Source organism: Xiphophorus hellerii, chromosome 18 (assembly GCF_003331165.1).
Source record: "Xiphophorus hellerii strain 12219 chromosome 18, Xiphophorus_hellerii-4.1, whole genome shotgun sequence".
Lineage (NCBI taxonomy): Eukaryota > Metazoa > Chordata > Actinopteri > Cyprinodontiformes > Poeciliidae > Xiphophorus > Xiphophorus hellerii.
The window spans coordinates 24,678,048-24,695,347 of NC_045689.1; the positions used below are offsets into that span (position 1 = coordinate 24,678,048).

The 17,300-nt window shown below is 45.6% G+C and overlaps 1 protein-coding gene across 1 annotated transcript in view; it reads left to right on the forward strand.

Moving 5' to 3' along the window:
* map3k10 (mitogen-activated protein kinase kinase kinase 10) overlaps positions 1-14,058 on the forward strand; it is a 36,326-nt gene extending 22,268 nt beyond the window's left edge. Inside the window, exons 2-11 of the mRNA XM_032545306.1 lie at positions 1,646-1,826; positions 2,107-2,255; positions 4,314-4,489; positions 5,364-5,607; positions 6,546-6,668; positions 6,749-6,887; positions 10,753-10,862; positions 10,947-11,245; positions 12,259-12,793; positions 13,655-14,058. Of these exons, the coding sequence (XP_032401197.1) occupies positions 1,646-1,826; positions 2,107-2,255; positions 4,314-4,489; positions 5,364-5,607; positions 6,546-6,668; positions 6,749-6,887; positions 10,753-10,862; positions 10,947-11,245; positions 12,259-12,793; positions 13,655-14,058 (2,360 nt within the window). The remainder of the gene's footprint in view (positions 1-1,645; positions 1,827-2,106; positions 2,256-4,313; positions 4,490-5,363; positions 5,608-6,545; positions 6,669-6,748; positions 6,888-10,752; positions 10,863-10,946; positions 11,246-12,258; positions 12,794-13,654) is intronic.
* Positions 14,059-17,300: the final 3,242 nt, after the last annotated feature.

Genomic DNA, 17,300 nt, shown 5'->3' on the forward strand with positions numbered 1-17,300 from the left:
AGATTTTTTTTATTGTTTAAGCGAGCATATTTTAAAAAAAACCTTCTACCCTGAAATTAAGAAAGTTATTTTCCATCAACCTTTTATTTCAAAATGCGCATAAAAAACGTTGATGGAAACACGGCTTAAAAACAAAAACAGCTCGTTTTCAACCAAAAAACATCTGCAAAGAAAACATCAGGGTGATTTTATTTGTTTGTTTTTTCTTTTTTCACACTTTTAGAAGCAGTAGAGACATGATGGAAGTAGGAAAATGTGCAAAGAGAGAATTTTAATGAAGCTTTTTCCTGTGACATTTAGTTTGGTTCTTCTGACTGATGATGAAGAGAAGATTGTAACAACTTACGAGTCTGATAAACGATATAAGCGTCGTTGAAGCTGGATGTCAGTGTCTTCACTCAGGAAGCGTTTAAAACCTCCTTCCGCAGCTATAACATATAAAAACAGAGTAGTGGTGGATCTTGGCACCGAGTTGGCTGAATAAATAATTGATCAGCATTTCCTGACCTGAGATCAGTTTTCTGTTGCAGAAACTGGTCTCCTAGCAAACCTGTGGGCAGAGAAAAGCAAAGAGCCACACCTTCCATCATGTGACACCGTTCCTGTGTGTGTCTGTGCAGGAGTGCATGTGTGTAAACAATAACACGGCTGTGTGGGTGTGTGTGTGTGTGTGTGTCTCCTTGTTTCACCGCCCTTTGCATATGCCTCTAGATAAGTGAGAGAGAGAAAGAGAGAGAGAGCTTCCCCCACCTGACTTCATGCGAACTGTGTGCACTCCAAACATTTCCATAAGCCGGCTCTCGCACGGAAACGGAGGAGGAAGTCACACAGGGAGGGACAAAGACGGGGAGATCAGCTGAGTGTATGACATTTAGAGGGAGGCTGTGTGCGAAAGTGACAGAAACGACTCTGAGACACAGCTGGACCATCGAAAACACACCTGGAACTTACTGCATACGGACGTCGTGGAAGCCAGATATAAAATATGCTGTAGAAATGACACATAGTCCTTTTTTCTATTAAATCAGACAGAAAAGTGACAAAAAAATGTGTTTTTGGTCACTTTATTTCTATATGTTAAATGCCAGAATAATAATCTAGAAAAGCAGTTCTTATTTTCCTAAAATGTATTAGTTTTCATACATAATCGTTATGTTTGAATAGTTTTATCAGGCCACAGCCTATTTACCTATTTAAAGGGGCAGTTTTATGTATTTTAAAGGAACATAATGCCATTTTATAGCGTAATCAAGTAACTATGTTACCTTCAGTTGTTATAAAAATGTTGTGCATATCAAATATGACTTTAAAGAAATTTGACTTCTTAATTGAACGCCTTGAGATTGGGCCTCTGATCACAATCATTTCATTTTGTTCTGAGGTCTGTACACTCATTTTGCAACAAAATACATCCATCTCTGGGACACAGAACCCGTCCGCTTGCAGAACATTATATTTTCAGGCATTTGTAGAAATGCACAGATAAACACATACATAACTTGTAAAGTTATTGAATTCTGGTTTACTCACTCATTGTTCAAGTCTCTTATTATTTTAACACTTTTTTAAAGCAAGAGAGGAAAATTTTCTGTGGTATTAACTAATAAAACCAAACAGCTCATGTAATCTGCCTCCTCTTCCTTAGTCCTCATCCTGCAGCCGGTGGAGTGGGACGACCTGAGTGGGAAAACCCTAAAGATCACAGACTTTGGTCTGGCCAGAGAGTGGCACCAGACCACCAAGATGAGTGCAGCGGGGACTTACGCCTGGATGGCGCCGGAGGTCATCAAGCATTCTCTGTTCTCCAAGAGCAGCGACGTGTGGAGGTATCAGTGTCCGTCCATCTGTCCACCATGTTTACAGGATTTGCAGCAATGTGTGAAAATGTTTCCCCATGGAGTATTCAGTGTGGTGTTTGGAAAACCGCAAACTGCGTCCTTCCACTTCGCCATTATGCTCTGCTTTGTGTTCAAACCCCCCATAAAATACCAATAAAATAAACTCAAAGTTCAGGAGATATGAAAAGTCATAGCAAGGTGTCGTACTTATGTTAAAACCGTCACTGACCGCTTCTCTCTCTCTCTCTTTCTGCGCCTCGTTTTGCAGTTTTGGCGTGCTGCTGTGGGAGCTGCTGACCGGAGAAGTTCCTTACCGGGAGATAGATGCCCTGGCGGTAGCTTACGGCGTTGCCATGAACAAGCTGACACTCCCCATCCCTTCAACCTGCCCTGAACCTTTTGTTCTGCTGCTGAGCGGTAAGCAGGCGCTGCTGGAACAGAGGGTGACCCCCCGTCCAGAAAAATGTCACAACGACAGCTGGCTGTGAACAAGTAAAACCCAAACATGTGGAGAGCATTGTTGCAGATGTACACCGTCTCAGTTTGAGGCACAGCTTGTGCCTGTGGTTTTCCTTTACACCAGTCATCCAACCTGACCTTTAGGGTTCATTCACACCAACCCTGTTTAGTTCTAATCAAACTCCAGTTTGTTTGTCTGGACAGTTCGGTTCGTTTGGTGAGGTGTGAACGCACAGTCGAACTCTGATGCGGACCAAAAAAGGGAACTCTGGTCCGCTTAAAAGCCTAGGTCTCGTTTCAGTTAAATAAATTGACTGGAGTCCGCTCCAAAAGCAGCAAGCGCACTAAAGCGCAGGGCATTCTGGGTAAATACAACCAAACACAAATTCAAGAGTCTGGCATTACTGGGAGAAATGGTCCTTTACCAGAGAAGAGAGGAGAGAAATCCTACAACTGTTAAAATCTTGTTTACATTTTGTTTATGTTTGTTTACATTTTGTTAAGAAGGAAGTTGAACTTCAGTGGTTCTTGGTGCAGCGCCACCACAGGTGAGGAGGGGAACAGTTTTTTTCCAATTAGTTTGTATTGTTTGTGAAAGCGAACCTCACCAGCTGAAAATGTAGCAAATGTTGCAATTTTGATCCCCAGTCGAACCGAGTCTATCAGAAAACGCACTAAAATGCCGCCAGTGATGTAGGAAAACCCTCCAGCTGCTAACCATGACTTGACTGTACTGGAGGCCTTTGAGCTTGCAGCTAGTAAATCTACAGTAGATTTTGTTGCATCACACAGGAGCTGAGGATAAGAGTTAGCGTTAGTCGCTCTGTAGTTTTACGTCTCCTAGGTCTTGCTCCTAGAAGCCGTTGTGGAGTATCAGCTGGCTCTTGTTTCACGGTTCAGTTCATCCCTGCTTAAATACTCACCTGCAGGATAAACTTGACCTGAGGTGCTCTGTCTTAAGCACAGGTGAGGAGGTTTGAGGACAGGTTTTAACTCTAATAAAGAAAAAGAGTAGTTTCTCCTAAAGCCTCCGCTATTTGCTCCTCTTCATCTGATCCATGCTCATCCTTTAATCGCCTCTCCTGTTCATCATGTCTCCTGCCTCCTTTTATCTATTTCGGCATGCATTTAATGCTAGTTTATTTCATCTAATAAACAAGTACCAGCTGCTATTTTCTATTTTATTTGAAGCTTTACTTGTCAAACACTGCTCTTCATTAGACTCTCTTTGTAAACCTTACATGTAGCAGATGTTCATGATGTTGCGTTGGACTGATCAGTTTGTGGATCTGTGTTCATTGTAGGTATGCAGCATGTTGCCTGTAACTCTGTCAGTCAGGGTTCTGGCTCATGATAGTCGCCATATGCTGCCACCATCTTGCTGCCTTCCCCTTCCCTGTTGTCTGCTGCGACTGCCAGGAATGAAAAACATAACCAGTCCGACAATCCACCGCTCCGTGTTTGTGCATTGTATTGACGGCTGGGCAGTGTGACGGGGTCTCTAAATACGATTGGTTTACTAACGAGCGCTAAAAGTTTTGTTTGTCGTTTTACCATAAACGTGTAGATTTAGAGCGCAAATGAGATGGAAAAACACTGGCTTCATTTCTTTTTTTGCATAAATCATATTTTGCCAATAAAAATGCGGTGATTATTTAGCAAAATAATAAAAATAATGACTTAGGCCATTATTTTAGGAAGGTAACAATATATACCGGTATATAAAAAAATAACAGAAAATGAATTAAAACAAAACTCCTGTCTACCAGTCCACAAGTAAAGATTACATTACTAAATGTACAAACTAAATGATTATTCTTCTGCTTAAAATGAGCAGGATTATGAATGTTTCTGGTTACAAGAACATTTTAAACGTTTTAAAGAAGCAGAACATCGTCAGCGGTCATGAAGCGCATAGTGACATTTAATCTGAAATGGATAAATAAATAAAGCCGCCACATCAGATGGCAGCAGCTTCTCTCACACCTTCCTGCTGTAACCGTCTCTACCTGTCAGAGTGCTGGAGCTCCAACCCCCGCGGCAGGCCTTCCTTCACCAGCATCCTGCAGCACCTGCAGGCCATCGAACAGTCCTCCATGTTCCAGATGCCTCTGGAGTCCTTCCACTCGCTGCAGGAGGACTGGAGGCTGGAGATCCAGCAGATGTTTGACGAGCTCCGGGCCAAGGAGAAGGTGAGGACGGTGAAACCAACCGACCTGATACTGCAGAGCCGGCTAGTGCGCTTACTCAGTCACATTAACTTGAGTACGTCTTTTGAAGAAATCGACTTATCGGAGCATTTTTGCAACGCTGTAGTTTCTACTTTTACTCGAGTAATCTTATCATGAAGCATCTCTGCTCTTACTTGAGTAAAATTTCTGGACACTGAATGAAACACAAACATGTTTTAGCCAGAAATTCACCAGACAAAACACACATCTGCAGTTTTTGTTAAGGCATCATAACTTTTTTTTTATCGAAACAAACTGATTTACAAAAAAATTATATTTTGCATGATTTTATATTTTGTTACTTATGCAGGGTGAGCCATAGGTTTCCATACGTAGAAAAAAATAAACATGTTATATTGGACAACCGTTTTTATTTATATAATGTTGTCTCCTTTGTATGGAAAAGTATGGCTCACCCTGTATAAATTATTGTCACTTCATCCTTAAAATACCAAAAATGTTCACTTATCTTCATATTTTCATCCATCTGATGAAGATAAATATGAAATGATTGATACTTGAGTAGACGTTTTTACCAAAATACCGTTTTACTCTTATTTGAATAATTTCTTGGACGGCTACTTTTTACGTTTACTTGAGTAAAAACATGTTGAAGTATTGGTACTCTTTTAGTTGAGTACACTTTTTGGGTACTACATGGAGCTGCTGGGAGTTTTTTGCAGTTTCTTGAGCCCGACGCCGGGAAGCTTCTCACAGTCGGTCTGAGGTGTTTCTGCACGTCAGGAATAGCTCAGCAACGCAGAGGTGTTAAATCAGGTTGCTGCTTTGTTACACTCATTTCCTCCACCTCTGTTTCCCCCCCCTGGGTCTGCAGGAGCTGAGATCGTGGGAGGAGGCGTTGGCCCGGGCAGCCGAGGAGCAGAAGGAGCAGGAGGAGCAGCTGAGGAAGAAGGCGCAGGAGCTGGCGGAGAGGGAGTTCGACATCGTGGAGCGGGAGTTGAACATCATCATCCACCAGATGTACCAGGAGAAGCCCAGCGTCAAGAAGAGGAAGGGCCACTTCAAGAAGAGCAAGCTGAAGCTGGGCAGGGACAGCAACTGCATCAGTCTGCCCTCTGGTGGGTGGAGACGAGAACTGCAGCCTGGCTTAATAGACAAGAAGACCCTACTGCTGGGTCTTCTTGCAGTAGGGTCTTCATTCTTCATATAGGAGAATGAAGTGCTCATATGATAGGAGCACTTCATTCTCCTATTATACCGACTTTATTCTCACATTATTTTGACTTTATTGTGAAACAACTTTATTATCATATTACAGTTCTATTCTTGTCCTATCATGAATTTTTTTTGAAATTGTAGCCTAACCCTTATATTTCGTCATAACATGCTTGTCAAGCAAGATGGCCGCCATGGTGAAGGTGAACATGTTTTAATTTTCCGAAAATCTAGTTTTCAAAAACCAAAAATTCAATTAATTGATACAGTCGGTTTCTCCCTCAGCTCTGTTACAGTATGTTTTACATAAACAAAAACACAAACAAACCTAAAGTAACAGTTTTCATTTATAATCAGCAGAACCGACTTCAGTCATGTGGGTTATTATTACTTCATAATCTACAGCTCTGAGAAAGAGTATTCTTTCTTTTTTTTACTCATTATTCTTTTCTTTTCACACCTAAATGTTTAAATTTGGTTCCACTGTGGTTGTTTTCAGAACAGGGTCAACATGTCTCTACGTCTGGCGTTGCTGACACAGCTAGCTATTCGCTTCAGGGAGGATTACTTTGTCACATAGTTTGGACTATTCCCCTTAGCGATTGAAATCCTCATTTGAAAATTGAATTTTGCATTTGCTTATGTTTTCTTGGTTTTATATTAAAATTATGATGATCTGATAATCCGAGGTTTAAATTTTGGCCAAAGTTTTTCCAGCTTCATGTTTGGTTTTAAACTTCAGTGGTTGTTTGAAAGCCTAAACCTTGAGGTATCTCTCTCTCTCTCTCTCTCTCTCTCTCTCTCTCTCTCTCTCTCTCTCTCTCTCTCTCTCTCTCTGCAGGTTTTGAGCACAAGATCACAGTGCAGGCGTCCCCCAGCGTGGACAAGAGGAAGAACCAGGGCAGCGAGTGCACTACGCCCCCCGCCAGTCCCGGGATCTTACCCCGCCTGCGAGCCTTCAGACGTGAGATCAAACGCCGGCAAGTCTAAGAAAGATGGAACAGGAAATGTAAAGTCGTCTAAGTGCTTCCTTGTGTGTCTCAGCGACCCCGAGCGACGGCAGTAAAACGTGGGGCCGCACCGCCGTGTGCAATAACAAAGACCTGACGGCCCATAAGAAGAAAGGACGCACCTGGGGCCCGAGCTCCACCCACCAGAGGGAGCGGGTCGGAGGAGAGGACAAGTAAGAGCTGCTTCTGGCTGAAATAGTTCTGCAAATATAGAGAATATGATTCAGATTTCAGTGTTTCAACCATGTTTAGCTTTTGGTCTAAAGATAACTAATCAAAATAAAGAAATAACAACCTGTATGCCTAACTATTAGTGTACAATAATCATAAGTTATAGAAAGGCTGTATCAACCCGCTGATCTGTGTAAAGGTCTTCTAATAATTTAGATAGAACTCTGTTCAGATTTTAATTGACATAAAAACAGAAATGTTAAAAGCATAATGAGAATTGGCAGTGTTGTAAAAATATCCACAAGCATTTAATTGGTTTTATTGGGATTTTATGGGATAGACCAACATAAAATAGCACTTAATTAAGTGCTATGGTGGGCTATTAAGCCCTCCCATGGGCCCACCACCCGTGGGAGGGGCCAAAGGGGTCGGGTGCAGTGTGGGATGGGTGGCAGCAGAGGGAGGGGACCCTGGCGGTCCGATCCTCGGTTGCAGAAACTGGCTCTAGGGACGTGGAATGTCACCTCTCTGGTGGGGAAGGAGCCGGAGCTAGTGCGTGAGGTCGAGAGGTTCCGGCTAGAAATAGTCGGTCTCACCTCGACGCACGGCTCTGGTTCTGGAACCAGTCTCCTTGAGAGGGGCTGGACATACTTCCACTCTGGAGTTGCCCAAGGTGAGAGGCGTCGGGCAGGAGTGGGCATACTTGTTGCTCCCCATCTCGGCGCCTGTACGTTGGGGTTTACCCCGGTGAACGAGAGGGTAGCATCCCTCCGCCTACGGGTGGGGGGACGGGTTCTGACTGTCGTTTGTGCTTACGGGCCGAACGACAGTTCAGATTACCCACCCTTTTTGGAGTCCTTAGAGGGGGTACTGGAGAGTGCTCCTCCTGGGGACTCCCTTGTTCTGCTGGGGGACTTCAACGCTCACGTGGGCAATGACAGTGAGACCTGGAGGGGCGTGGTTGGGAGGAACGGCCCGCCCGACCTGAACTCGAGCGGTGTTCTGTTGCTGGACTTCTGTGCTCGCCATGGATTGTCCATAACGAACACCATGTTCAAGCATAAGGGTGTCCATATGTGCACTTGGCACCAGGACACCCTAGGCCGCAGCTCGATGATCGACTTTGTCATCGTTTCATCGGATCTGCGGCCGTATGTCTTGGACACTCGGGTGAAGAGAGGTGCGGAGCTGTCCACTGACCACTACCTGGTGGTGAGTTGGCTCCGGTGGTGGGGGCGAAAGCCGGTCAGACCTGGCAGGCCCAAACGTGTTGTGAGGGTCTGCTGGGAACGTCTGGCGGAATCCCCTGTGAGACGGAGCTTTAACTCCCATCTCCGGCAAAACTTCGAACACGTCCCGGGGGAGGTGGGGGACATGGAGTCTGAGTGGACCGTGTTCCGTGCCTCCATTGTCGAGGCGGCCGATCGGAGCTGTGGCCGCAAGGTTGTCGGTGCCTGTCGCGGCGGCAACCCTCGAACCCGCTGGTGGACACCTTCGGTGAGGGATGCCGTCAGGCTGAAGAAGGAGTCCTATCGGGCCTTTTTGGCCTGTGGGACTCCGGAAGCAGCTGATGGGTACCGGCGGGCGAAGCGGCATGCGGCTCGGGCGGTTGCTGAGGCAAAAACCCGGGCGTGGGAGGAGTTTGGAGAGGCCATGGAGAAAGACTTCCGTACGGCTTCGAGGCGATTCTGGTCCACCATCCGGCGTCTCAGGGGGGGGAAGCGGTGCAGCACCAACACTGTTTATAGTGGGGATGGTGTGCTGCTGACCTCTACTCGGGACGTTGTGGGCCGGTGGGCAGAGTACTTCGAAGACCTCCTCAATCCCACCAACATGCCTTCCACTGAGGAAGCGGAGCCTGGGGACTCTGGGTTGGGCTCTCCAATCTCTGGGGACGAGGTCGCCGAGGTGGTTAAAAAGCTCCTCGGTGGCAGGGCCCCGGGGGTGGATGAGATCCGCCCGGAGTTCCTTAAGGCTCTGGATGTTGTAGGGTTGTGTTGGTTGACGCGACTCTGCAATGTCGCATGGACATCGGGGGCAGTTCCCCTGGATTGGCAGACTGGGGTGGTGGTCCCCCTGTTCAAAAAGGGGGACCGGAGGGTGTGCTCCAATTATAGAGGGGTCACACTCTTAAGCCTCCCTGGCAAGGTCTATTCAGGGGTCCTGGAGAGGAGGGTCCGTCGGATAGTCGAACCTCGGATTCAGGAAGAGCAGTGTGGTTTTCGTCCTGGTCGTGGAACGCTGGACCAGCTCTACACCCTCGGCAGGGTCCTGGAGGGTGCATGGGAGTTCGCCCAACCAGTCTACATGTGTTTTGTGGACCTGGAGAAGGCGTTCGACCGTGTCCCTCGGGGAGCCCTGTGGGGGGTTCTCCGGGAGTATGGGGTACCGGGCCCTTTGATACGGGCTGTCAGGTCCCTGTATGACCGGTGTCAGAGTCTGGTCCGCATTGCCGGCAGTAAGTCGGGCTCGTTTCCGGTGAGAGTTGGACTCCGCCAGGGCTGCCCTTTGTCACCGATTCTGTTCATCACTTTCATGGACAGAATTTCTAGGCGCAGCCAAGGTGTTGAGGGGATCCGATTTGGTGGCCTTAGGATCTCATCTCTGCTTTTTGCAGACGATGTGGTCCTTTTGGCTTCATCAGATCGTGATCTGCAGCTCTCGCTGGAGCGGTTCGCAGCCGAGTGTGACGCGGCCGGGATGAGGATCAGTGCCTCCAAATCCGAGGCCATGGTCTTGAGCCGGAAAAGGGTAGAGTGCCTTCTCCGGGTCAGGGGGGGTGTCCTGCCCCAAGTGGAGGAGTTTAAGTATCTCGGGATCTTGTTCACGAATGGGGGAAGAAGGGAGCGGGAGATCGACAGGCGGATTGGCGCAGCGTCTGCTGTCAAGCGGGCGCTGTACCGGTCCGTCGTGGTGAAGAGAGAGCTGAGCCAAAAAGCGAAGCTCTCGATTTACCGGTCGATCTACGTTCCCACCCTCATCTATGGTCATGAGCTTTGGGTCATGACCGAAAGAACGAGATCGCGGATACAAGCGGCCGAAATGGGTTTTCTCCGTAGGGTGGCTGGGCTCTCCCTTAGAGATAGGGTGAGAAGCTCAGTCATCCGGGAGGGACTCAGAGTAGAGCCGCTGCTCCTTCACATCGAGAGGAGCCAGTTGAGGTGGCTCGGGCATCTGGTCAGGATGCCTCCTAGACGCCTCCCTGGTGAGGTGTTCCGGGCACGTCCCACCGGGAGGAGGCCCCGGGGAAGACCCAGGACACGCTGGAGGGACTATGTCTCTCGGCTGGCCTGGGAACGCCTCGGGATTCCCCCGGAGGAGCTAGAAGAAGTGGCTGGGGAGAGGGAAGTCTGGGCCTCCCTTCTGAAGCTGCTACCCCCGCGACCCGACCTCGGATAAGCGGAAGAAGATGGATGGATGGATGGATGGATTAATTAAGAAGTGGAAAGAGAAGGTTGCATATCTTGTTTTTTTTTTTTTTTTTACAAACAAAAATCTAAAAATTGCACCTCTTTACTATGAAACCCTTAAATAAAACCCAGTGCCTCCAACTTCCTGTTGGAGTTAACTCATTTTAGACTCCATCTGGGTGTAATTTAATCCCAGTATAAAATCCCCAGAATATTGTGGGGCCCCACAAATTGCAGCCTATAATCCCTTTCTAAAGTATGGTGCAGCCTTCAGGTCATTGATTTATTTTTTTTCTAAATACTTTCTTTTCGCTTCAAATTCATGAGGTACTTTGTGTTTCTGTCACTAATGAGAAATAGAATCTCAGTAAAACTTTAATGTTTGTGTTGCCAGGGTGACAGATTGTGGAAAAGTTGTGTGAATACTTCTTAGTCTCATACGGTTCTGTGCTCGCAGGCTGAAATCCCTCAGTGAAGGTAAAGTTTATTCATCCAGTGCGCCAAACCTGGGGAAGTCCCCCAAACACGCTCCCATGATGCCCGGCTTCTCCAGCCTCAATGAGATGGGTGAGTCTCCGCTGGGACCGTCCGCCGGACGTCTCCTCTCAGTCTGACTCTCTTTCTCTCTCTCTCTCCTTCTGTGGACGACAGAGGAGTGCTCCGAGTTCGAGGAATCGCCGGGGTCCTTGCTGCCCTCAGAGACCAGCAGCAACGGGGCCATGGACGACTCGGGGCCCCTGTGGGGCAGCTTGGGCCCCAACGCGGCGCCTCCAGTCGGCGGCGCGGGCCTCTGCCCGGCGTCTGGAGGCCTGTGGCTGGGCGGCAGCAACCAGGACTCGGCTCGGCGCTGCAACCAGAGGAAGAAGAGCGACATGTTGCTGCTGGGCTGCGCCTCTCTGCTGGCCTCTGTTGGTCTGGGGCAGGACCTCCTGCAGCTGGGCAAACAGCAGGTGGGGCCCAAACCACTGAACTACCATCTGATTGTTCGGCCGTAGAGTAGCTTATTATTTAGAGCTGATTAATCGTGATTAATCGATGATTAAAATAATCATCAACTATTTTAGTAGTCGATTAATAGTTAACTGTAATACATACTCTAAAAAAGGCTACTTTTCTGAAAAGAACAGCACAGTAATCGCAGTAATGGAGCCACATCTGCACAAAAGAACAGAGTTGCGTTTAAGATAAAAAAAAATAAAAGCCCTTTGGTTTTAATAAGTTGTAGTCAAAACTCCTCAGGTGGCATAGTTTTAGCTTCACCTGGTAAAGATTTACTTAAAAGAATGCTGTTATTTTGTTTTAGGCAATAAAATGTTTATTTTCTTACTTAAAAAGGAATTGAATTATTTTTTTACTTGAATCATTTAAATGAATCTGTATAATGTTCCATTTTTTATCCGATTAATCGATCAACCGTCAGAATAATTGATAGATTAATTAGTTCCATGCCTAATATTACTTACTTATCACATATTTATTGATTGTGCTCAGCTTTTATTACTTACTATCTAATTTTAATACTAAATTTTATACTTTCTTCTGTTCTCTAAGACAAAATTTAACAACTATCAGATGTTTATCCTAACAAAGATTTGGACTCGCAAATTAAAAGATCTATTTGTTTGCCACTTCAAGAGTTTTTGCTAGGACATATTTACAGATTTACATTTACAGATTTTTACATTTATATATACGTTATACATAAATATAAAATGTATAAATATATACTGTATTTGGTACAGTTTTGGCTTAAATACTGCTCTGAATATGTTTTTTTTTCTCCAAATGGCCTTTTTGGAGTCTGTATACTCCAATTAATGATTAGTCCATTCCCGAATTAGTTGACGATTATTTCACTAATCGATTAATCACGATCAATCGTTTCAGCCCTATGTTGCCATGTGAGCCGTGGTAACAGCAGGTGAAGGTAGATTGTTTCTGTAAACCTTGATGTGGCTCCCAGATGCTTCAGGACGAGCAGGACCGAGAGGAGCAGCGGAAGAAGAAGGAGGGTCTCTTCCAGCGGACGGGCCGTTTCCGCCGCAGCACCTCCCCGCCCAGCAGGAACCTCTCGCTGACTCTCTCCAGACACCACGACTCCGGGCTCGCCTGCATGGACCCGTCCCCCTCCGTCACACTCCTGTCTCTGTCCTCCCTGTCTGACTGCAACTCCACCAAGTCCCTCCTTCCCTCGGACTCGGACGACTACCCTCTGACCCCGTCGGCGGGCGTCAAGACGCCCTCGGTGGCGGTGCCGCCGTCTCCGGCTCCCGCCCTCAACCCGCTCCTGGACTTGCGGGCGGAGAGCTTCAAGAAGGAGCCCAACCAGTCGCTCACGCCCACCCACGTGTCGGCAGCGATGGCTCTTAACAGAGGACACAGACGGACGCCGTCGGACAGCGCCATCCGACCCCGAGCGCAGACTCTGGGACACCGCAGGACTCCGTCTGACGGCAGCATGCCGATGCCTCCTCATCCCGTCACCACGACATCTAAAGGTACGCAGACTAACGCTTCACTCACTGCGGCTTCGCTTCACGCTTCTGTGAGACGAAATGTCTCTTGTGTCAACAAGTCCTGGACAAGACGTAGATGATGTCAATGTCTACTCACGCTCTTGAGGCGCAAACGGTGGAGAAGACAGTAAAAATAACATTTCTGTTCATACTATCAGGTTGATTAGAAAGGCAACTATTTACCATCAGTAACTGAAATTTATTATGACAGAAATAAATCAAAAAATCTCTTATGATCAGAAATTTTTCACGTTAAAAAACATAAATATGAACATGGACAGTACAGTTCTTCTTATAGCTACTATTGCTAATTTTCACTTCAAGTTGGGTTTCTAAAACAATCTAAGTGATAAGTAACTCTAGATCAAATTCCTTTCTGCTACAAAATAAACTAAAAGTGCATTATCGGTTCTGATACAATTATAGAAATAATATTCCAAGGGAAAAACTTGGAATAACACCTTCTACACTATATACTGAAAAACACTAAATCTTACCAAGTGTCGAGTTTCTCGTGCAAATATTTTGGTACACGATAAATAAGACAAAACTAACTTACAAGTAACTTTTCAGCATGAAATAGCAGCTTGTTTTAAGTCAATAAATCCTTAATGTTGGTGAAAAGGTTTCACCGGCACATGATTTAATTTATAACAAGACATTTTTCCCATATTTTAAGTGAGTTAATTTACCAGTGGAAAGGCTTTTCCCCCCTCAATGACAAGTAAAACAGGCTCTTATTTCTTGCTGAAAAAATACTTGTTTGGTTTAATACAACTTTGCTCAGGTTCTTTGTTTTTGCAGTGTAGATACGACCCACGTTTATTTTCCTTTTCCTCTCAGGAACTCCAGACAGGCTGGACATCCCTCGCCTCCCGGACCCGTCCACAGTCCACCCCCACGTCCCCCACCGGCGTAAAGCCCCGGCTCCCCCGGCCCCCAGCCCGACTCCTCCCTTCCTCATCAGCCCCCTGGAGAGACCCAAGACCCTGGAGTTCGCCCCGCGACCTCGGCCCACCCCGGCCCGGATCAGGGCCGACCACAGGAAGCTAGGCTCCGTGTGCCGGACCCTGAGCTCGTCGCCGGGCAGCAGCTGCGACAGCCCCCTGGGCTCCGGGGACGGCAGCGCCGGCGCCACGCGGCCCAACCTGATGGACATGGACATGGAGGGCCAGAGTCTGGACCCGACCATTCCCCTTTGTGGACAGCAGCAGCCGGACGCTCTGTGCGAACAGCAGTACTTGTAGTGACACGTTTCAAGGTTTCTGGGGCTCGGCAGGGAAGTAAATCCCACTTCTGAAGATGTCGCACCGCTTGAGGAAAGTCGCTCGTCTCCTGTAAAGGCGTGGACCCTTCCAGCATTCCTCGGCCTCTGCTCTGCATGACGCCGAGGGCCCAGAGGCCTCTGAGAGCCCGGTACTGATCTCGTCCAGCCAAATGTCTTTCCAAAGCCATCAAAGCGTCTAAAAAAGCCACTTTTTAAAGGTACCAACTGTCATCTCAGTCCGCCTCCTAGTGCTGTTTCCTGTCTGTGCATCTCTACATTTCCGCTCTCTTCATTCCTGTCCGCCGCGCGAACAAGACCAGAAAAACATCGCCTCATGTTCGTCGTCGTAGTTCGGAGCATGTTTGTTCTTCTTCTGCATGGTGGTCTTCATCCTCATCTCTCCGAACGTGAAAGGGGGGGAAAAAAGCCTTTCTCCCTCAACCTTAGTGGACTGGTTACATGTGCATTAAAAAAATCTATTTCCTCCACCGTTATGCAATCTGGTGGTTGCTTTTCATTGATTTAAACATCCCTGTCTGCTTCTTCTGCCTCAAAGTTCAGACTGGCTGATATCATCCAGAGCTGGCCATGCTTACTGGAACCCCTGGTAAATATGATAAAGATAAAGTTAATATAACAGTAAATTCATCTTTTCCTGCAGCAGCATAGCTATGTAAAGAAATAATAGTATCTTAGAAAATCACAACTATTAGTACCTCAACCAATTCAATATTTTTTTTTAATTTATGCTTTACTTTTTTAAGTTAGACTTCCTCTAAGAGTTTTTTTTTTTAAATTATTAATCTATGACTTTCCTCCTCCCTACAGTATAAATACAACCCAACACACAGACCTGTTTCTCTAAGCTGCTTTTTAAAATGGGAAACGCAGTGAGCTGCTTGGTGAGGGCAATTTTAGAAAAGTGTCCCTGTTGGAGAAAACTACAGCGACGAGAAATATGGATGTGCCAATAAATCGGCCGGCCGATTTAAATGAACCCAGATTTCCTTAATTTTGGGAGATTGGTGATTGGCCGATACTTACATGTGAAGCCGATCTTATCTGCTTCTGCTAAGGTCTAAAGGTCAACCACTGTCCTCTTCTGCTGTCCTTTGGCAGAGGTTTGGCCAACAGACCGGCCCACCAGGTATGCAGAACAATAGTCTTCCCACTGTTATCCACTCAGCGATTTTCTTGCTATATTTAGCAACATTTCAGAGGAAAAATATCAGTATCGGCCAAAATTGGAATCGGCTGGTCAGGCTTTTTAAAAATCATGATCGGCCAGAAAACTGCAATCGGTTCACCCCTAACGAGAAATATGGTTATTCCACCGAATATTGATTTCTGAACTTTCCTGAGTTAAAACATTTGTATTATTGTTTATAAATGAGCATGAACTTGTTTCCTTTGCATTACTTGAGGTCTGAAAGCATTGCATCCGTTTTGTTATTTTGACCATTTCTCATTTCCTGCAAATAAATGCAAAATGTTTGCTTGGAGTTTCAGAGACATGTTGTCACTAGTTCATAGAATAAAAGAACGATGTTCATTTTACTCAAACATAAACCTATAAAAAGTAAAATCAGAGAAACTGATCATTTTAAGTGCTCTCTTAATTTTGCCCAGAGTGTATATACATATATATATACAGTATATATGAATATATAGTTGAATTTTTCAGCTTTGCTGCTTTAGCATTTTTGCTAGGGGAATCTGCAAACGTAGCCAGTTCCTTTTCCACCGCATGCCGTCTCTCTCTGGGTTGCTCCACTCGTTCCTCCTCTATCCGTCGGCAGCATCGATCCCACTCATCCCAGCGACGCAAAACTGGAAACACACATCCCCCTGGTCCCACTCCACCTCCGATTCCAGCATCAGCCTCCCGCTCCTCTGACCTCCGACATTGGCGGCACTTTAGGAGAAACTCTTTGCAGCTCGTCGGTGGAATCAAACCGATGCGGTTGTTTTTGTGCACTGGACGGTTTATCGGCTGCAGGCAGTATTTACTCGACTGTGCAGATTTCTGTAGGTGAATACTGTGTGTGTGTGTGTGTGTGTGTGTGTGTTTGCGTGCGAGAGTGGATTCGTGCGACTGTTTTTTCGGGATCGATGACAATCCCTTTGCTACAAGAGTGAGCCCAAACTCATTCTCCCTCTGTGCGGTTAAGAACACTGAGTATTTATTAAAATTGTTGTTACTGTGGGAAAGAAGTAATTATTATTATTATTATTATTACTATTATTATGATTTCAGTACTCTTCCTAGGTGATATTTGTATATACTTGTTAATATGGGAAGAAGAAACTGAGAAAAAAACAACAACCTGGGAATCCGCTTACTGGAACGTTTGTGTTGTCTTCTGTCTCTGCCTGTGAGGAATCTGTGTGAAATATGACGGATGAGAGGTGAATAAAATAACAAAAACAACACAAACAAAGACATTTGTGGAGATTTTGTCACGTTGTTTCATCACATCGAGGTAAAAGCACACAAGAATCAAATAATGTAGTAAACCATTCCTTTGTATTTAAGGTGTACTTTCCTTTAGTTTAGTCTTTATACAGAGGAAATTATCCATCAGTTCCTCATATTTTCCCTGAAAGAGCCAGACATCGCTCACATTAATGCGAAACGTGAAAACAATTAGGGTGCGCATGAAAAGTTCACCAGTGATGCGTTCATTTTTGATGTATTGATTCAATGTAAACACCAACAATTAGTTTTCACGTCGTCCTTTGTTCAAACACCCCAAAATTCATGGTAAGATTTAACAACTTTATTTTAAAAATGATGGTAACACTTTATTTGAAGGGGTGTGCATAACACTGACATGACACTGTCATAAACATAGCACCTGTGATGTACATGAAGGAGTCCTTATGAATGTTTGACTGTTGTCATGAAGTGTCATTCGGCGAATAATGGCACTTTTAATGCAAAGCTGCATTAAAAGTGCCATTAAAAGTGTCAACATTGCATTAAAAGTGCGATTATTTACAGAACGATGCAAAGTCGGCAATTTTATTGGACTTTCAAGGCAACTTTTAGTGCAACTTTTCATAAAAAGTGCAATTATTTACCGAATGACACTTCATGACAACAGTCATAAATATTCACTAAGACTCCTTCATGTTTATTACAGTGTCATGTCAGTCTTATGAGTCTAGTGCACACCCCTTCAAATAAAGTCTTACCAAAAATGATTTAAAAGGCAGTTA